The sequence below is a fragment of the Myotis lucifugus genome, unplaced genomic scaffold (genome assembly GCF_000147115.1).
Source record: "Myotis lucifugus unplaced genomic scaffold, Myoluc2.0 scaffold_1072, whole genome shotgun sequence".
NCBI lineage: Eukaryota > Metazoa > Chordata > Mammalia > Chiroptera > Vespertilionidae > Myotis > Myotis lucifugus.
The window spans coordinates 58,641-80,065 of record NW_005872120.1 but is presented as its reverse complement, the minus strand read 5'-3'; the positions used below and the strand labels follow the sequence as shown (position 1 = coordinate 80,065).

The following is a 21,425-nucleotide window of genomic DNA, read 5'->3' as shown; positions in this document are numbered from 1 at the left end:
CTGGTCAGGGCACATGCCGGGTTGTGGGCTCGATCCCCAGGGTGGGGCGGGCATGATTCTCTCTCATCACTGATGTTTCTCTCTCTCTCTCTCTCTCTCTCTCTCTCTCTCTCCTCCCTTCCTCTCTGAAATCAATAAAAGATATTTTTAAAAAAGATTTGACAGACGTGAAAGCTCTTCCCTAATATGCCATAAACTGCAGTAGAGTAATATTTTTAATACCACATTTAAATTTCAGACATCCATTTGCCTTCGCAAATGTTATTCAGAGAAAATTTTAAACTTTGAAATGTCATAAAATGGCAAGAGCCACATTACACAAATATCTTTAATTTGTTCAATCTGTGCTAAGTTCTCTCCAAGTTATTTAAGATGGCCCGCCAATGAGAGTAAATGAACCAATATTTCATGGGGAAGCAGCTGGAAGCTGGGTCTCCATGTCATTTGAACACAGACACCAACTGGTATTTGATTAGAGAGGAAAATGCTGGACTTTAATGAAAATAACAGTCTGTCCCATTGTTGACCAGTTACCCATCATGGCAACACAATCTTCGGAAGTCTGTATACTGAGCCCTGGCCGGGTGGCTGAGTGGGTGGGGGCCCTGTCCCATCCACCAAAAGATGTCGAGTTGGATTCAAGAGAAATGTATCTGATATAGGAGTAAAGGAAACCCTATAAAAAACTAGAATTATTTATTTTTGGAATTTGCTCCTTAACGTTAAGTGAAAATGTATATGTTTGTGCCAAATCTAGTTTAAAGGCCAAAGTACTTTAAACTATGAAACACATGAACAGAGAAATGGACACAAGAGTTATGACGCATACATTGCTTAATGAATCTTTATGGTTAAAATTTACTATGTTTATAATTATGAACCCGAACAGCGTTAACTCCACCCAAGGAGGATAAATCCATCCTGACGAGTTAAAGCCAGTTGTTTACATCGCACACGTCACATCTTAGATTGCATTTTGGGGTCTGATACAACACAGCGAGGGGGGGGGTGACCAGTTATATCCGTCCTCTGTGATGGCACGTCCCTCGCGCTCTGGGACCCGCCTTGAGCGGCGGTGTGGACGGTGTGGATGGGCCGGGGCGAGTCCCCTGGTTGACGAGCATCACAGCCTCACCTGTGGTGTCAGCCCAGTTCCATCAGCACTGAAGACAGACCCGCGAGGGAGCCCAGCCCAAACCGTCAGACACGAAACTGTAGGCCGGACCGATGGTTCCGCTAAATACTGGAGCGATTCGTTCCACAGCCTGTGTCAGCGGCACGGCTTCTGCCTGGGACTCTCTGGCTGTCGAACCTTCTTTCTTCTTCTCCGAGCCCAGCTTCTCTGGCGATGCCAGGAGGTTGTCAAACAGCCTTCAGAACACATTCCTTTTCGGCAGAACTCAGCCAGACGCCGGGTTCCTGCTGCTCGTACCTAAGAAGTCTGACGGGCGGCCTTGGAATGAGACGGGATTCTGATATTTGAGCGCATTTTTATTCCCTATCATTTATGTCATGTCATGATCCCTTCTGTTCAAAGTAGCTAGTACACAGGGCGGCAAAGGCAGGTGTACAGTTGCGAGCACGCAAAAACTCTGTTTATTCTGGTATTATTTTTATTAGTTATTGTATTATTTCCCAAGCGAACAACTGTAAACCTACGTTTGCCCCGCCCTGTGTTATACGCTAACTTACGTGGAGAGCCGATGAAACGCGTTGCAATAACCCATCAAGCAGTTGTTGGTATAGAAAGGAATTGAGAATGAGTGGGAAAAGCTGATCATGTTCCCTGTCTTCCCCGCCACCCTTGGTCCCTGGCAAGCACAAAGGAAGAGTGAACGGTCCTGGAAGAAGAGAGAGAATTAGAAAAGGGAAGCGAAGTGAGAGCTATTGGCGGTGGATCGCCATGAAGGGGCATGACACTCCTCTCTCCCCTGCACTGCCGCCCAGGCAGCTCCAGGCCGACAGGAGCGCAGGCGGCTGGCCACGTAGGGGCAGAGGGTCCCGCAAAGCGTTGGTTGGTTCGGCTGCTCTGAAACCAGCCTCTTCCCCGGACGCCAGCCCAGTCACCCCAGCTCTGCCTGCAGCGCCCCAGAAGCACCGCCCTGGGTCCCACAGAGGCATCTGCACTGAATTCTGTTCTTGTGTCCCTGGCGAGGGCCCCTGAGATGCATGCCACAGACCCGCTCTTCCCCCAGGGCCACCCCGGGCCGGGTCGGTAAGCGCTTTGCAGAGACTGGCTTCTCCCCAGCAATCCCAGGTCTCACAGAGCAGCTGGTGTGCATGCGAGGCCCAGGGGTCACATGATGCGTGAGAGCAGGAAGGGGATGGAGGATGCGGGCGCGAGGAGGTGCCCACGCCATCCCCAGAAGCATCCGCAACCGCGCAGGCCGCGTTCACAGTAGAAACATAATCATGGCTCCACTCTTGAGGCGACGGCCATGTTGCTGTTGTTTTCTTTTTTTTTTTGAAAATATATTATATTTTATTGATTTTTTACAGAGAGGAAGGGAGAGAGATAGAGAGTTAGAAACATCGATGAGAGAGAAACATCGACCAGCTGCCTCCTGCACATCTCCCACTGGGGATGTGCCCGCAACTCAGGTACATGCCCTTGACCGGAATCGAACCTGGGACCTTTCAGTCCGCAGGCCGACGCTCTATCCACTGAGCCAAACCGGTTTCGGCAGTTGCTGTTGTTTTTAACACTGAAGGCAAAGAGGTTAAATGATCCGCTTCCCCGGGAGAAGGTGTTGTATGTTAGATTCCTCTCAGACCTCGTTTCCCGGAACAAGGCGTTCTTTGCAAATGAATGAAATGAAAATGTCACTTTGCACTCTGTCATTTATGGTTTTGCACTAAAACTAAAAGAGAAAGGACCATACGAGCAGAGGAGCATTTCGCCACACCCGGAAGGGGTGCAGAAAGAGGCAGCTCCGGATCGAACCCCCAGTGCGGGGCGGGCACGGACCCACAGCACGCTCCGGCCATCCGGCCATGGGCCTGCCCAGCAAGAGCTCCAGGAGCCTGGCCCGGTCTCTGGTTCCACTGGAGTTCTGCAGAGCGGTGCCAACGATTTCATCAAGTCCTTACTGGTAGGAAATACAAGAAGGGCCCATGTTGACCCCCGGGAACCCCACTCCGTTGCCGGAGCTTGGTTGCCATCGGCATGACTGTGACCGACCATCACGTCTGCTCACAGCGGGTTGGCCCACCACGCTCTTGGCTCGGATGCAGCCAAAGGGAAATGATGCCTAGGATCTGTGGGCTCCGGTCCTGAGTGGGAGGGTGAGTGTGTGTAGCACATCCTGCCTCCACGCCCATCTGCTGTTCTGAAACAAGAAAAGCCAGGCAGGGCCGCGGGACGTGCCCATGGCAACCGGAGAGCGAGAAAGCCAGGGGTGGGGGGTGCGCATGGCCTTGTTTGATCCCAGTGCCTGTCGGCAAGGGCCACCCCCCAGACCAGGACACGCCTTTATTTTCCTAGAATAGATCTCAGAGACACGGTCCTGCTCACGCAACGAAGGCAAACGTGTTGTTCCGGATACATTTTATTTTTTAATAAAATAGAATTCCAAGCCCAAAGGAAGCGACGACGCGTCTTAAAGTGTCAGGGACTATTTTGTTCTGTAAACATCGCCCACACGCAGATATAAACGCATCTCTTGTACACGATTCCTATCTTGGATTGTTTAATTCTATTAAATTATTTATGGATATAACATTTCGATTTGAATCCTCAATGTAACAGAAAAAAAAAACTGCTTGAAAAAACAAACAAACAGAAAAATCACAAAGGAAAAATACCACGACTCTTGTTACCAAAGGACCAACCATTTGAGGAGTCCATCCGCTGTCACTCGGTCTCACATGGTTAAATAACAGTGTGGGGCAAAAGGAGGCTGACAGTTGTCCATATGGAAAGTAGTGCAAGAATCAGAAAGTAATGATATGAGAATAAACTGTTTCCTGCACCCACACATCTAGACCTACTTTGCCCCCGTATATGTGCAGCGTCCCCCAAATATTGTTTGCACACTACTTTGTATGCTGCTTTACTCATTCACGATAGACCAGGGACATGTCCCCACGGCCGTACATACTCAGCTACAGCTTTTAGATCAGCTGTGTTTAGAAATAGCTCTATAACCAGATGTTGCGAACTGGACGTTCATCCCGTTGTTAGGAAGGGATCATTGGCTTTTTCGTTGGATGCAAACCTCTTGTTCTGTCCTTGGAGTTGGAGGAGAGAGATGCCACTAGGCAGGATCTCCCGGAGGGCCTGCTAGCCCAGCGGTTCTCAACCTGTGGGTCGCGACCCTCTGGGGGTCGAACGACCCTTTCACAGGGGTCGCCTAAGACCACCGGAAAACACGTATTTTCGATGGTCTTAGGAACCGAGACACCACTCCTCTATCCGTCTCCCGGCGGGCCCGCCCACATGCAGATACGCCCGCATCCGAGTACCCGGCGGATTAAAGGGTCGCGGCATTAGGAAGGTTGAGAACCACTGTGCTAGCCCATCGGGCCCCCTGGCTAACTGATGGGCCGCGTGTGGGCACGGCCCTCGCCAGGGGCTGTTCCCTGGGACAGGCCCCGGTGGTTGGAAGGCACCCAGAATCAGAGAAACATCTCCTGTTTCAAGAGCACTAGTGGGTCGGAGTTCTGCTCATGTCTGGGCTATGGGAGCGGGCAGCGCGAGCCCAGGCCACCTGTGGGCAGGACTTCCATGGAAGGTTCCACTGATTTCCTGGAGACTTCACTTCGAGAAAGGGCTTCCGCTCAAAACAGACCCTGGCTGAGCAAGTGAGCATCCCTCTTCTTCATTTCACAGCCTTTGCCTAATTTCGCCGTCTCTTCCCTCACTCCTCCAAGCCCAGTTCCAGGTGTGGCCCGGCCGCCCCAGGGTCTGCAGCCAATAGCGACGGGCCAATTGTACCCTCGTGCCCACCAAAGCTTCGCAGGAACCTGTGTGTTCTTCCCAAGCACTCTTTACGCCTCAGCTTCATCAGAAAATCTTCCTAATGCTCAGACCTTGTGATTGAAAATGGTAGTTTTCCGCAGTCAGTATTCTTCAACTTGAAACATTTCAGCAACTGACATGGATAAGATCTTAGGAACTGTCTCAGAAACGACCACAGCATATGAACGGCTCTATCGCATGACAATACCCCTCACCATCAGCACGCATGGAGTTTGTCGTCTCTCTCATTGCTTTTTAGTTTCGTTTGGGGAAAACAACAACTGTTTTTGCCTTCTTGGATTCCAAATCTGTCCTCTCAACATTCAAAAAGAAAATAATTTTCTTTTTTTACATCTCCATATGCTGCTGTTTTTCAAGAGGAACTATAACATGTAAAAATAATGATGAAAAATGTGTAAGTGTGAAAGGCCACCAGGGACATTTTCTCATTCAATTAACATCCACTTGGTACAATCACATGGCTTTTCCCCTGTAATTTTCACGCTGGAGCGTTGATTCAGTTGGCTAGGGAGGATTCTGTATACAAATAGAGGGCTTTCTTAACAAAGCGTTTATTTTCAATGCCATAATTTTGGGGAACACTCTTACTTCCATTGGCAGTACTGGCTCTCAGGTGTTTCGCTAACTCAAAGATTTCTGACAAATCAGACAAATGGATAGAAAAACTGAACTTTTTTTTTTAACCCCACAAGTGAGGGATGACCTCCTTCGTGCAGTCTCTGTCTTCATAGTACTTTTCTTCTAGTGTATTACATGTGAGATTTTCTTCATGGTGATGATGCTACTGGGGCTTCTGGAGGGTGGGAGAGAAATTAAAAATCAATTGTTGCTATAAAGATATATTTGCACTAAGGTAATCTGAGTCCATAGGACATTTTGAAATTATTTGAAAATTCAGGAAGATGTGGCTAGGAACGAAGTAATTGTCGATGAAGCCTCTCTTGGTAATAAATTTCAGATACTGGCAATACATGGATATATATCAAGCCAAAAGCACTTTCATTTTGGATCCCAGATGGAAGTTGTTTATGAGCAGAGAACATCCCGTTTATTTATAGCCCAGACATTACTAACACTTGAAAAAACAACAACAAAAAAAAGCAATTACTGTATCTCCAAGCGTGTAATGACCATGTTAGACACAAGAGTCGCAAATTTCGCTTCATCATCCTTCAATCAAAAGCTGGATCGCAGAGATTATGGCTGTGCTTGGAAAACTAGGGGAAAAACAACACTTTCAGAATTAGAACATAAAAAGACAATTAAACTGCCGCCATTGTTCTCCCGAACAATAAAGTTCCATTTCGGAGAAAACATAAAAGTCATCAGAGAAATATTGAAATAAAATTCGTCAGCTGATCAAAGATTCTTCCCCGGTTCTCTCTCTTCCTTCTGTGGTGGGTGTCTCCTAATAGCCTCTTTGTATTTCCAACTTTCCCTTTTCTTCAGAGTCACAATTCCCCCCCCCCCATTTTTTTTAAAGGGATTAGAAAATGTTTTTATTGATTTCAGAGAGAGGAAGGGAGAGAGGGATAGAAACATCAATGATGACAGAATCATGGATTGGCTGCCTCCTGCACGCCCCCTACTGGGGATGGAGCCCGCAACCCAGCATGTGGCCTGATTAGGAATCAAACAGTGACCTCCTGGTCTCCGGGTCCATGTTCAACCCCTGAGCCATGCCGGCCGGCTCCGCTTCCTCTTTGAATTCCTGTTCTTAGTGGAGAAGGCCTGTTCTAGGCCTGGGGGATTCAGTCCTCAGGGCTCAGAAGCGATGATGAGTCATTAGAGAAGGAAAGACGATACTCCCGGCCGTGGAGAGATGAAGATGATTCCCCCAGCCCCCCTCCCCCCCTCCCCCGTCCGTTCCCCCTTTAAATATTAATGGCGCTGCCCTGGCAGCCTGCGAACGTGACTGGGCTGGCACTGGGCAGAGGCCAGGGGAGCTGCAGGCGCAGTCCCAGGTAAGAGACTCAAGACGTCTTCTCCTTCTAGCCATTACTTGCCCTGCCACCGCCACGCTTGCCAAGGACAGGACACCCATGTGCGTGACAGTAGATTGGCTATACCCTGTGCGGGCATTTCCTGACTTTCCATGCGCTCCCTCGGGTGGGGCGGTGAGGAAGTGCTGAGGGTTCCAATGGGCACCCTGAGTTACGTGGTGGTGTCTCAGAGCAGGTCCATGGACGGCGGCCCTGGCTTTTAACACGCTTACACGGCAGAGGTGGACGAAGCGAGTGGGGGTGGGCCCCGTCATGAGGCTTCACATGTGGCTCAAGGGAGCGGGCACATGGCCGGCACGTCCACGGGGTCACGTTTGGACCATGTTGGCAAAGGGGCACAGGTGGCATGAAAGCCAGCTCGGACTCGGACCCTGCGCCTTCTCTGGGTCTGTGTGTGTGTGTGTGCACGTCTGCATGTGTGTGGTATGTGTGATGTATGTGTGGAGTGTGTGGTGTGTGTGTGGTTTCTGTGTGTATGGTGTGTGTGTTATGTATGGTATGAGTGTGTGTGATGTCAGTGTGTATGGTGTGTGTGTGTGGTGTGTGTGATGTGTGTGGTATGTATGATTTATGTGTGGAGTGTGTGGTATGTGTGGTGTGGTGTGTGTGTGTGTGTGTGATGTCAGTGTGTATGGTGTGTGTGGTATGTATGATGTATGTGTGGAGTGTGTGGTGTGTGTGGTGCGGTGTGTGTGTATGGTGTGTGTGTAGTGTGGAGTGTGTGGTATGTATGATGTATGTGTGATGAGTGTGGTGTGTGTGGTGTGGTGTGTGTGTATAATTTCTATGAGGATAAGGGTCCTTTCAGCTCTCACTTTTGATGGACGTGCACCGTCAATATGACTTTCACTTCAAAAGGACCAGCTGTGGTTACTCTCTGAGGCTGTTTTCATAAAGTCTTTTCACCTCCCCGCCCCCAAAGTGATAGCATTTCTTCTAACTGGTTCTTTGAAAACTCCACTGAATCAAACAGCAGAGTCCTGGCCGGTGGGTTTCAATCACCACTTATCAGACCAGCCCCCACCCTTTCTCAGTCCCCCGAGGGCGTCCTCGCTGCCACCCGCCTGCCAGCAGGGCCGCCGCGCCCCAGGCTCACGAACTGGGGACCCGGGCCGCCCCGCAGATGGCTGCACAGTTCAGGCGTTTAACCGGGGGAGTGATCCCGGAGGTGTGTCTGTCATGGACAAGGTCAAGTTACCCCCCCGACTCCGCCCGCTCAGCTTGGCTATCGCCACCCCGAACTTCGATTTCCCACAGATCAGACAGGGTGAGGGCTGCGTGAGTTACAGTGCAAACCGCGGGGCTCAGCGCCCACCCGGCGGGAAACGCTGCTCTCGGGGGGCGCTCTGAGCGGTTGGAGTTTTTCCGTGTGAGTCACCGTGTGCGTGTGAGGGGTCAGGCCCAGCCACACGCTGCCATGTATCCGGTTCCCGTAGCAGAAGCTTCCAGCCGGGGCAGGTGTTCGGTTACCCGGCGTCTTGAAAGACAGGGCCCGTTTCCGAGCATTCAGGCCGGGCGCCAGGGAACGGGGCCTCCTCTTCGCCTTTCTTCCTGGCTGGGAGCCGCTCAATTCTTGGTCGTGTATAGAGCCCAGCAAGAACGTATTTGCAGGTGCTCCCTCCCGGGTGCTGATTCTGTCCCCTCCCGCCAGCGGGCTCTCATGCTGCTGGGGAGGAGTTTTAGCGCGTCGGGGCCTTCGCACACGCCCGGGCCTCCTGTACGCGGTCGCCCTCCCAATGGAGAGTAATCGTCCACCTAAAGCAGGGAGTCAGCCTCTGCTAGTTCCCGGACCAGAAGTGGACTGGGCCGTGCGCCCGACATCGGGGTCCCTTCTCGCGTCTGCATCTGCAGATGGATTTTAAGTTTCTAAGAAAGCACCTGCGTCCCTCCCAGTGACCAGGAACGTTCCCGAAACTCTTGCCCAAGAAACTCGGAGGCGACTAGAGGCTTCGATCACCAGCCTCACCTTCGCGTCACGAGACGTGGCTCTGAATGCCCAGAAAGCCGAGACAGGAACGTTTCCAGATGATTAATTCATTAATTCATTCAACTAAATTAAATGCGCCTCTCGGAGCAGCGGGCCATGTGTGCTGCCGCGGGCCCGCTGCCGTGACAAGCGGTGAGTTCCACTTTGGATCCCACCCTACACGGCGCTGCAGAGGGGGCCCGAGCTTTCTCTTCCGTCTTTTGAGGCCAGAAACCATGCAGCTTTTAGAAGAGAATTTGTTTTATTATTTTTTAAATTTTTGTTTTATTTTTTAAAATGTTTTTATTGATTTCAGAGAGGAAGGGAGAGGGAGAGAGAGATAGGAACATCAGTGATGAGAGAGAATCATGGATTGGCTGCCTTCTGTACGCCCCCCACTAGGGATCGAGCCCACAACCCGGGCAGGTGTCCTGACCGGGAATCGAACCTGGGACCCTTCAGTCTGCAGGCCGAAGCTCTATCCACTGAGCCACACCAGGCAGGGCTAAATTCCATCTTAGTTGTTAGATTTAGGGACGAGTTGACTGATCCCTGGGGACCTCTCACAGCCACGGTCGTTCTGCATCCACGGGAGCGCGGCCGAGCCGGTTCTGCTCCCACACCCTGCGCTCGTGGAGGCCGCCTCGCTGTTCAGACCTGACGTTTTTCCTGCCAGCCCTTTGGGGTGTTGTGAATGTAAGGAAATGGATGTAGCTGGGCTTTAAGAGAGATGAAGTGGACACTGGTTTTTCTCCCGCCCCCTTAAAATCAATCACATGGAACCCTAATTTAGTTCCCAACATTGCTAGCCCCATATCTCTACTCAGTTAAAGGGTCAGTCAATATTTGCAATTCTTCACGAGACACGATATGACTCTAAGGCAGGGATGGCGAACCTTTTGAGCTCAGCGTGTCAGCATTTTGAAAAACCCTAACTTAACTCTGGTGCCGTGTCACACATAGAAATTTTTTGATATTTGCAACCATAGTAAAACAAAGACTTATATTTTTGATATTTATTTTATATATTTAAATGCCATTTAACAAAGAAAAATCAACCAAAAAAACGAGTTTGCGTGTCACCTCTGACACGCGTGTCATAGGTTCACCATCACTGCTCTAAGGCATCCCCCACAGTGAAATGGCAACTCCAGGACTGTGTGCTGGCGAATGATATTTTCTCTCTTCTCAGCACAGAAAAACAGTGGCCAAAAGCAAGGATGTCCCGCCCCCAAATCAGCCTTTCTTTTCCTTTGCTCCCTTGGCCCCCCTTCTTCCTACAAAACCCGCCCTTGTACCGCCCTCCCTCGGGGCGCCCTGCTGGGTGCCGGATGGGATGCTGCCTCATAGGCATGAGGGGCTTCCTGAAGCTGAGGAGACCTTCACGTTTATTGGCTGAGTTTTGTTTTTAACGCTGCAGGCCTTGTTTAGGTCCCCCCTTCCCCCCCCCCCCCGGCCTGGATTCCAGCTCCCCCTCTTTTTTGAGTCCGTTACCCAGGAGTCTCAGCCAGCCCTTCACTATCATGTGTGATCTTCATGGTGTTTGTGAAAAATTTGAACAAGCCTGGCCAGCATGGCTCAGTAGTTGAGTGTCGACCTGTGAACCAGGAGGTCACGGTTTGATTCCTGGTCAGGGCACGTGCCCAGGTTGCTGGCTTGATCCCCAGTAGAGGGTGTGCAGGAGGCAGCCGATCCATGATTCTCTCTCATCATTGATGTTTCTCTTTCTCTCTCCCTTCTTCTCTGAAACCAATAAAAATATATAATTTAAGAAAAAGAAATTTGAATGAACACTTGTAATAAATGTGATTTCCTCTTCCGGAACAATCTCTAGGAAAGATGGGGCCCAGTGGGTGGACTGGCCCTGCTCCAGAGCCCTCCCCTCGCCGACTGCTCTGAACACGGGTGTGGCATTTGGGGCAGGCAGAGTGGGTGGTCCCGGGTCCTCCGAGAAGCAGGTCGGTGCCAGGAGGGGATGAAATGTACAAGAATGTCACTGGGGGTAGGACTAGTGACAGGACCAGGGAGCCCAGGACTTGTTTTAATCAGACGCGTCCGAACGCAGCCATGGAGAGACACTTGCCGTTCCTACCAGCAGCCGGCCTCGCGCACGGGCCGCCCAGCGCGGCTTCGCATCCTGCTGAGATGCGCCCGCTGCTGTGCTGGGCTCTCCGAGGCGCGGCCGTGAGCACACGTCAGCTTCCTGGGCAGCCGCCTGTCCGCTGGCTGAATCCCACACATGCCATCCGAGGGTGACATGTCTCCAGACTGAGGTAGGGAAGCTTTTTCTAAGCACTTCGAACAAGGTGCGTTGCTACCAAAGTCCAAATTGTGAATGTTGCGTGATCATGAGGCGACATTACAATGAGGCACCATTTGGCCGGTGACATTGGCGTCTCCCTGAGGTCGCGTCCTCTCCCACCTCCTGTGGGACCTGCACTTCCTCTGGAACGTGTCCGGGATCCCGGCACTGACAGCCACCCCGGATTAAGCATCTTCTGGATTATTTCAGCTGACCTCCACGTTTGCCCCTCCAGGCTACTTTCTTTAAAAAATATTTTTATTGATTGATTTGAGAGAGAGAGAGGAAGGGAGAGAGGGAGAGAGGAGCCGATTTGTTGTTCCACTTACGGTGCCTTCACTGGTTGCTTCTTGTATCTGCCCTGACCGGAGATCGAACCCACAACCGTGACGTATCGGGATGATGCTCTAACCAACTGAGCTATCCGGCCGGGGATGTACCTTCCTGAAGGAAAGAAAAAAAAAATACGTGCTTAGCATTTTTATGGAATAACAGTCTATTATAACCCTTGGCAATGTGTTAGCATTCTCAGGAGTTTCAGCAATGTCTTAACTTCAACAAGCCTTTCCTGTGATGCTTCCACATGACGGCAATAACGTGAAGGCGTGGGTCCCTTTGGTGTCTATATTAATATATTTTTAAAGGAGCTGGTGGTCTCTACTCTTATTCAAATGCCATTATGGATGCTTGAAAAGTCATCGTCATAAATCCCTCAGCCATCATTGGCTCTCCATGTACCAGACTCCGTGTTCTGCTAACCTTTCTGGGCAAATGTCACTTTTAACCCTTTAAGCATGTCCTTGGGACCCTTCGGGGCAGAGGGATCCTGAGCCCACAGATGGTCTCACCAACGAGGCCTGGAGAGAGGCCATGCATTTGCCCGGAATGTAATTGCTAAAGGGAGGAACCGGTTCCTTTCCTTCCGCAAATAGAGCCCACAGGGCCCCGAAGCCACGGGTTTTGAGAAAGCCTGGCGCGGAAGAGCAGTTGTCGAAGAAAGAGATAATGGCAATGCGTCCAATGGCAAGAAAAAATAATTGCATATTTCCGTTTGCTGACGGAGGGGAGAGCCAGGCTGCTTATGCAAAGCGTTTTTCAGATCTATGCGCCCTCCCTCTCACCCCAATCAGGCTCTCTGACTAGAATCAGCTTAATTTCTCTAACCCTTCTAGGAGATGAATACCTGCGAGGACTCGGATTTTTTTTTCCTTCCTGACAAGACGATACTGTAGCTTTAATTGTGCGTGGAACTGGGAGGTTGTCATGGAGATGAGATCTGTGCGGGGCTGCTCCACTTCTCTGGCCTGGTTCTGCGCCTCGAGTGGGAGGTTCCATTGTTCCGGGAGCTGGGTGTTTCCTTCCGCAGATCAAGCCCGTTCGCATGTTGAAAAGCGGGTTGTTCCCGGCCCGTGTCGCCCTTCATTCAACCAGGAAGGGCGCTCGAAGCGCAGACAGGGAGGACTCGGGAAGAGCGTTTGTGGCGATGCTGCGGGGCCCAGGAAGGGGTCCTGCGGCCGCAGGTTCTGCACACGCTCTGGCTGCGGGAGGAAGCGTCCGCCCCCTGGCGGCGGAGGGGAGCAACTACGCCCGCGAACCCGTCCTTCCTGGGACTGAGGCTGCACGGGGTTCAGGGCTCCAGTGACACCGCGCCTCTCCATGCCGCTGCCTGGAACAGGCTGAAGGCGCAGCTCAAACGCCCGCGCCCTGGGGAGCCTTGCTGACACTCCGCACGGGGAGAAGGGCTCCTCGGGCTCCCAGGGCGTCGGTTCTTACCGCGGGGACAGTACCAATGACCCGATATCCTGTCTGCGGGTCGGAGCGCGCGCCCCTCTTCTGCCCGGTTAAGCGGTTCCTCTAGGAACCCGCCTTCCCGCTGGGGCGGGGGGGTAGTGGTGGTCTCAGCAGGGATACGAAGGATCCCGGCACAGGTTCGCTCAGTGAGGGACTGGCGGCCCCGACCTTCCGCCTCCCCGGGATCCTGCGCCTCTTTCCTCGCTTTATTCCCCGACCTGCTCCTGGGCACATCCCCAGCTGCCCCCGCACAGCCTGGCACAGGTGGTCCCCGCGCCTGGAGCCAGGGCCCGCCCTCCCCTTTTCGCCTGTGGACACGGAGGCGCCACGGGGCGCCGGTTCTGAAGTCCCGGTGACCCTCCTGCTGCCCTGCGACGGGTAACACGCCCATTCCCCGCGCTGTGCTCTGCAGATTTCATGGCTCAGGGCAACTGCCACTCATCCCTGCCTCCGCCCACCCGGCGTGGGAGGCCTTCCCAGGCGGTGGCCGCACCTGCTTTGCTCAGTGGGTAACCTCTAGGGCTGAAAAAATGTCTGGCTTAATTATTAACTACAATGAAGTTCAAGATTTGCTCATAGTGACTTTTTAATTTATTTATATATATTTTTTATTGATTTCAGAGAGAGAGAGAGAGAGAGAGAGAGAGAGAGAAACATCAATGATGAGAGAGAATCATGGATCGGCTGCCTCCTGCGCGCACGCCCCACACTGGGGATCGAGCCCCCAACCCTGGCAGGTGCCCTGACCGGGAATCCAACCTTGACCTCCTGGTTCATAGGTTGATGCGCAACCACTGAGCATGCCAGTCTGGCCATAGTGACTTTTTTATATTTATTTACTTTTTAAATTTTTAAAAATATATATTTTTATTGATTTCAGAGAGGAAGGGAGAGGGAGAGAGAGATAGAATCACCAATGATGAGAGAGAATCATCGGTCAGCAGCCTCCTGCACATCCCCTACTGGGGAACAAGCCTGCAACCCCAGCATGTGCCCTGACCAGAATTGAATTATGACCTCCTGGTTCATAGGTCAATGCTCAACCACTGAGCCACACCGGCTGGGCTTATATTTATTTTAATTGACATGTAGCATGGTGTATGTTTGGGGTGTACAGTGTGTTGATTTGATGTTTATATTTTGCAATCTTATTACCACTGTAGAGTTAGCTAACTCCTCTCTCAGGTCACATGGTATTCATTTCTTTTTGTGGTGGGAATAATTAAGATCTAGTCTCTTAGCAACTCTGAACTGTACAATACAGTGCCGTTGTCTATAATCATGAAGCTGTGCGATAGATCACTAGGACTTATTTATCCACTGGTTGCAAGTTGGTTCCCTTAAAACCATCTCCCCCACCTCCAACCCCTGGCAACCAGGATTCTACTCTGTTTTTCTGGATCTGGCTTTTTAAAAATTCCACATGTAAGTGATATGCAGTGCTTGTCTCTCTCTGGCTTATCGCACAGAGCATACTGCCCTCAAGGTTTACCCCAAGATTACATTGTTTGAAATGTTCTCCCAAAATAATTGTCACAGAGGAGTGATAAAGTCAGTTGTAGACAGGAAGCCTGAGATAAAGGTTAGCTTCCATCACTACTAGCTCACACCAGTTGGTGGAAATACCAGTTTTAGTTCAAAGTAATTTTTTAAAAAATTAGTAAAATCTCAGGGAAATATTTAAAAACTAGAGGCCTGGTGCATGAAATTCATGCACTCGGGGGAGGGAGGTCCCTCAGCCTGGCTTGTTCCCTCTCACAGTCCAGGAGCCCTCGGGGGATGTCTGACTGACTGTGGACCTCCAGGGGAGTGGGCCTAAGCAGTCAGTCAGACATTCTTAGTGCTGCTGCAGAGGCAGAAGAGGCTCCTGCCATTGCTGTTGCACTTGCCAGCCGTGAGCCCGGCTTCTGGATGAGCAGAGCTCCCCCTGTGGGAGGGTACTAACCACCAGGGGGCAGCTCCTGCATGGAGCATCTGCTCCCTGGTGGTCAGTGAGTGTCATAGCAACCGGTTGTTCCACCACTCGGTCAATTTGCATATTAGCCTTTTATTATATAGGATGTTGCCTCTCTAGTGTTTACTGATACATGTGGGCAGCTCACCGATGATGGCATTTTGAGGGCCCTCTTGTGGGAAAGGCAGTGGTTTCCGTTATCTAGGGATGGTCGGCTACGGGGCAGAAGTCCTAAATCCACAGAAAATGCCTTACTGTTGCCACACTTGGCATCACTGCTCATGTCACTGAATGCAGCAGGTCCCTTTCATGACTGATGGCTCGATGAGGAAAGGAACTAGGGAAAACGCTGCAGCGTTCCAAGAAATGAAAAAGCAACCTCCTAGAAAAACCGCAATCCATTTATTCCATACGTTGCTCATGCATCGCGATGGAGCAAACTTTCCACGATGTCAGGTTTCTCCGAACCTTTTCCATCATCAGACCAACCCCAGGTGAAACATCGCAAGAAAACCGCCTTCGCCAGAGAAAATGGAGGCCCCTTGGCATTCAGTAGGATGAAGGGATCATGTGCTTTTTCTTGAGTGTCATTTATTCATTTTAAAATAAGTTTAATTAAGAAACAAACCTCCAACAACGATGAACCCTGAATATGTTAAATATGCCACTGTGTTTAAACGGTTCTTAGCGCCATTCAAGGCCTGCACTGATGAAATGCGTGTCTGGAGGAGCCGTCTGTAGGTGGGTGTGGGGAGAGTCGGCGCGCGTGCCCCCGTTGGAGGAAATATTCCCCTGGCGACGAGTATTCATCTATTTGTCTCCCGGTTCTCTGGTCTGTCTTCGTGGAAATGTGTTATCACCGCGATGCTATCTCCACTGTTATTTACAAAAACGATGCTGCTGGCTGCTCTCGGAGGAGGCAGACAGCTGCACTGCCGAACTCGTGCTTCTGAATCACAATGAGGGGTCCCAGCCCTGTGTGGTTTTCTGTTCTTTCCTCTTTACCGTCTCCCCTGTGAATGCAGAGATGAGAGGAAGAACCCAGAGTCCTTTCCGAGAGAGATGAAGCCAGAGGAGTAAGCAGGAAGATGACCGGGCAGGACAGGGTAGCTTGGACATGTCACCATTCCGTGTCATCTGCTACTTGTGAGAAAGACACATCAATTGATTGCCACTAGCAGGCACCCCAACTAGGGCCTGGGAACGAACTTGCAACCCAGGTTCATGCCTTTGACAGGGAATCGAACCCCAGACCCTTCTACCATAGGCCGATGCTCTACCCCTGAGCCACACTGGCCGGGGCAGTTTTCCTTGATTTTTAAACATAAATTTAACATTGTGTGTGTGTGTGTGTGTGTGTGTGTGTGTGTGTGTTCAAAATACCCCATGTAAATCCTTACTTTATTTAAGCAGGTTATTCTCACTTGCTCTTTTCCTCATGTTGCTTTAATGAATGCTAATATGTTAACTTTCCCAGATTAAAAGAATCATTTTGTAGTATTTTGGGTTTGTGTGTGTGTGTGTGTATTTTCGTTTTAAACAAAGAGTTTGTTTAAACAACAAGATGCTTGATTTGAAGGGAGAGCTACCCAGGATTCCTTTCTTTTGCAGTGGTTCTCAACCTTCCTGATGCTGCGACCCTTTCATACAGTTCCTCATGTGGTGGTGACCCCAATTTCATTGTTACAAATTGAACATAATTAAAGCATGGTGATTAATCACAAAAACAATATGTAATTATATATGTGTTTTCCGATGGTCTTAGGTGACCCCTATGAAAGAGTCGTTCGACCCTCAAGGGGTCGCAACCCACAGGTTGAGAACCGCTGTTTTAGAGTAATTTACCCGCCGGAGGCAGATCGCCCCGGGTAGCAGGGACGTGCGAAGGTTGTCCTGTCTTTGCGATGATAAATGGAGAACATTAACACTCTCCAGTCGAACAAGGTGTGCAAGGGTTTCTGTGTTGCTGGTGTTTTGTCAAGCGGTGAGAGCCAATCCCCTGCAGGGATATCAAGATAAGAGGGCTGAGCACCCCCTACTGGAGAGGGGCGGTACTGTCACAGAACCTGCATTTTCCCTCATCTCTACTTGATGTCCATCAGAACACACCACTGGCCACTTAGTTTAAAAAATGCAAATGCTGCTGCACAAACCTCAGTCACTGGATGTTCCATGGAGGAAGGGGGCGGGGGAGTGAGAGACCCCAGACGCCTGGACGGCAGGAGGCAGCCGTGGTGGAACCAGTAGCAGTTTCTCATAGAGACTGTCTTGTGGGCAGAGGCGCGGGGTTCTGGGCTGAGCAGCAGGTTGCCTTGTCCCTGGAGCCTCCCGTCTGCCTCTGGGGCGCGCCCATGGTCTCCACCGCCCTGCCCACCGTGCACGTGAGTGTGTGTGTGTGTGTGTGTGTGTGTGTGTGTGTGATCGACTGGCCGCCCACCAAGTCGGAATCTGATCTGCTTCATTGACAAACCCTGCGGTGCATAACAGGTTCTCATTAATTCGCTGAGGGGTGTGTGCCTCTTGCTCTCACAATGCACCCCAGAACCCTCCTGTCCCTCCCTATCGTTCTCTGTCTAGGCTCCTTCCTTGGGCTCCTTGTTGACTATGGCATGTGCCAGAGTCTGCTCATCCCCCCCCACCAGGGGCACCAAGTCCGCACCGGGCACAGAGTTAGTTAAATCCTCAGAACACCATCCAATGCTGTTATTTCTTTCCTACAGCCCCGGGGGCTCGGGGTCTATGTTTGAGATCACGTTATGGATTTGGCATAGAATTCTAACACAGTCACCAAACATTTTATGTCACTTACTGCCTGCTACTACTTCTTTCTGTGGCTTCTGGGTTTGGAGCCCCCAAAGGGCGCCCTTATTCTCACCTCTGCATTTCGTACCGTCGTTCCTACAGATGCTCAGTGATGGGAGCACAGAGCTTTTCCGAATGTATCATTCTCTTTACATCACTGACTTTTTTACCCCCCAAAAGTACCTCGACTTGTGTTCTCTTTCCCCACCTCTCTGCTCACCGGAGTCGCTGACTCTTCCATATCCGCCCACAGCGTGGCCTCCTCTGCGGCGGCTTCGCCTCCCTCGCTGGTGTTCTGAATCCCTCCCCTCTGCCTCCATCGCGTCCCTAACCAGCTGTCACTGCGCAGGGGGTTTGTCTCTCTTCCTAGACCTCCCGCGCGAGGCCCCTTTGATAGAGGGACTGTGATACCGTGATATTCATGTGGCTTTTTACCCTACATATTTCCTGATATATAACATTGGTTTTTAGAATGTGCTCGATAAGGAATAAATGCAAAAATGCAATTGCTTTTGCTTTGTAATAGTTATTACAATTGAAAGTCAAAACATCTCTGTGCTATTATTATTATCATTATTTTTAATGAACGTCCTCCCCATTAGTTAATACTTCACAGTCAGGGACCGTGTCAGTCTTGTTTACCACTGTATTCTCAGGGTCTGGCACAGAAAAGCTCATGAATACGTATGTATTGCATACGTTACTATTATTTACTATAAATTAAAAATATTATTACTATCATGTGAAACCATAGCACATATTCATATTAAAGGTTTGCAATGAGAAATTGTTATGTAAATGATTAGTGGATATTTCAGGAGAAGAAACAGTATCGTTTCATGATGTTTGGAGGATTTACATAAATTCCTTATTTTAAAAGTCATCAGGAGACTGTGGCCACGGGAGAAGATGTCCTGCAGCAAAGTAATATCTTCATTTTGCTTTAAGTCAAAATATGATGGGAGCTCGACCCATGAAACTTTTATACGATGCATATAAATAGGCTGTTAGCAATAGAAACAGCGGCCAACTGGTTTACCCTGTCAGCGGCAATTTAGTAACATGGCCAATCGGTAAAGTAACATGCGAAATGAGTCATAATTCTGCCTGATTTTCATTTCGATGGTCACTTCCAGAAGAAACTGTGACATCCTTGCATTTAATTGCTTCCTTCTTAAATATTCACAGCTTTCTTTTTTTTTTTTTTAAATAAAGAAGGTTCGCAGGATGATCCAGAATTTTTAAAATGACATTCCGAGGGAATGTACTCAGAGCAGCACAGTTTTGAAAAGAGAATAATTATGAAAATATAGAAGTTACAGGCTCTCCATGAATCTGATAGGAAAGACATGTACAGCTCATTGAACAATGGCCCAGCCAGGCGTCATCAGTAAGTCGCTGTGGCTGACACAGACGTAGTATACTTGATACATGATCATATACATTACACTTGTATACGTAACTGCTGGCATGGAGCCGCATACTAACCTCTCAGCAAACATTTCATTTAAAATGCACATTCTCGCTCCTCAGTGTGTTAGGCGATTGCTATGGACAGAACGATCGCATTTGGGGGCTTGTGCCTTTTCCCAGCACCCGATTCCACCCTGAATGCGCGATTCGGAGGAACAAAAGGTGGCAGGGAATAGAAGCAGAGGCGGTTTCATTGGGGTCAGTGACCAACCAGAACCTCCGTGAATGGAGACCCTGGGGGCCTGGGACCGAATGCACGCTCATTGCTGAGCCCGACCGGCCGGGTCCCGCGGGAGGTGTCCCAGCGGCGGCCACGGCCACTCGCCGCTGCTCCCACGAGGCACTGGCTGGGCTCGCATCCTCTCGCCAGTTTCCTGTACAATTGGCAGCATTTGATTAAAAAATAAACAAACAAACAAAAAAACGTCTAACGAACCTCAAGCTGTACACTCAGGCCGGAGACTGTATGTACCCGGAGGCGCTTCATTCCTGATGGGTTTCCTGTCCCTCCTCCCCCTTCATGGCCGCATCTCCGGGACACGTGTCCCTGGAGGCACCTCCAGGTGACCCCAGAACTGGGCCAGGCTCACGGCCCCGCTGCTGGAGGCCAGCACACCAACTCCTTGTAAAATCTTGAAGGTGACAGCTTGGCAATATGAAACCCTGTGTATTCGGAAGCTATTCTTCCTCTCCCTCTTCTCCAAGAGCACGGGCGTCTGAGCTACCAGTGAACTTGCTGTGCGGCATGAAAAGAGAATCCAACCACCTACTCCCTGAAATGAGATGCAGCCCAGGCAATGGCGCCCACGGGCACGCGAGGCTATCGTGCTGTGGACGGCTTTCATCTCTTCCTGTGATATTCTCCAGCAGAGGCTGCAGTCAGTAGCCGATGCAGTTATTTTCTTGTCGGGTGGCGAGTTGGTATTTATGCATCGCTTGAGGCCCCAGGGGGCGATGCATGTGAATCGGTGAATAGAGACAAGAGTATGAAAACAATACATAAATGGCAATAAAATGCAGAATGGCTTTGTGGGGGTCTCCGGCAATAATAGAATAGCATTGGTGCAACACAGTTATATTCATTTTGCCTTGAAAAAGTATGTAACATTACCTGCTGATATCCACATACTCAATAACATACAGCAATGTTACAAAAGTTGCAATAATGTCCAGTCCATTGTCCAGTCCATTGCAACGCTTTGTACTAAGAGGACTAGATGCATTGAAGTGAAGCCGGGTTCCTGGCCGCCCTCAAGTGATTTCTGCTGGATGAAGCGGGTCGCTTGGTGTGAGGGCAGGGGATGCAGCAGACTCACTGCTAGTCGTGTTCTTCTGAGATGAATATTAACGCTAGTTAGCATTCCACTTGTGCTCCCAAGGAAAAGCGCTCCGGAATTTAAATGTGCCTCAGTGACGCCGTATTCAAATTCAGTGGATTTTCTTCTGTTATATTACTTTCCATGTGAAACAATTTCTAATTTCCCCTAAATGAGAGAAAAAAAGACTTTCAACATAACTTACATTTGAATAATTTTTTTAACGTTTCAATGTATTTATAGCAGCGTGGACATTTTTCTAAGATTATGTGACTAGTTAAGACAACTAGTTCATCTTTTCTTTCTCTTTCTTTCTTCCTTTCTTTCTTTTTCTTTCTTTCTTTCTTTCTCTCTTTCTTCTTTCTTTCTTTCTTCCTTCCTTCCTTCCTTCCTTCCTTCCTTCCTTCCTTCCTTCCTTCCTTTGGTTAAACCTCCCTGGAGGATATTTTTTTTCATTGATTTTAGAGAGAGTGGAAGGGAGGGGGAATGGGGAGAAAGGAGAGAGAGAGAGATATCGATGTGAGAGAGCCACGTCAATTGGTTGCCTCCCACACGCACCCCAACCAGAGTGGGGAACCTGTACCTGCCCTTGACCGGAATTGAACCCAAGACCCTTGGGTTAGAGGGCCGACACTCTAACCATTGAGCAACGCCGGCCAGGACTAGGTCATCTTTTCTTAACATAGAACTGCTATTCAGATACCAGCTAGTCCCAGCTCTAATTCTTCTTCTACTCTAATAACGGTCACATTTGCTTTTTCATCACCATTCACTGTACTTATTGAGACAGATAAACCTACAATAGATGAAAGTAAAATGAACATTTGAAATGAACTT

The 21,425-nt window shown here is 49.9% G+C and overlaps 1 protein-coding gene across 1 annotated transcript in view; it reads right to left on the bottom strand.

Moving 5' to 3' along the window:
- Positions 1-11,209, bottom strand: part of LOC102427515 (phospholipid phosphatase-related protein type 4) — a gene marked incomplete at its 3' end in the record, with an annotated part of 34,907 nt that extends 23,698 nt beyond the window's left edge. The window contains 1 exon segment of the mRNA XM_014449209.2: positions 11,043-11,209. Within this exon segment, the coding sequence (XP_014304695.2) occupies positions 11,043-11,209 (167 nt within the window).
- Positions 11,210-21,425: the final 10,216 nt, after the last annotated feature.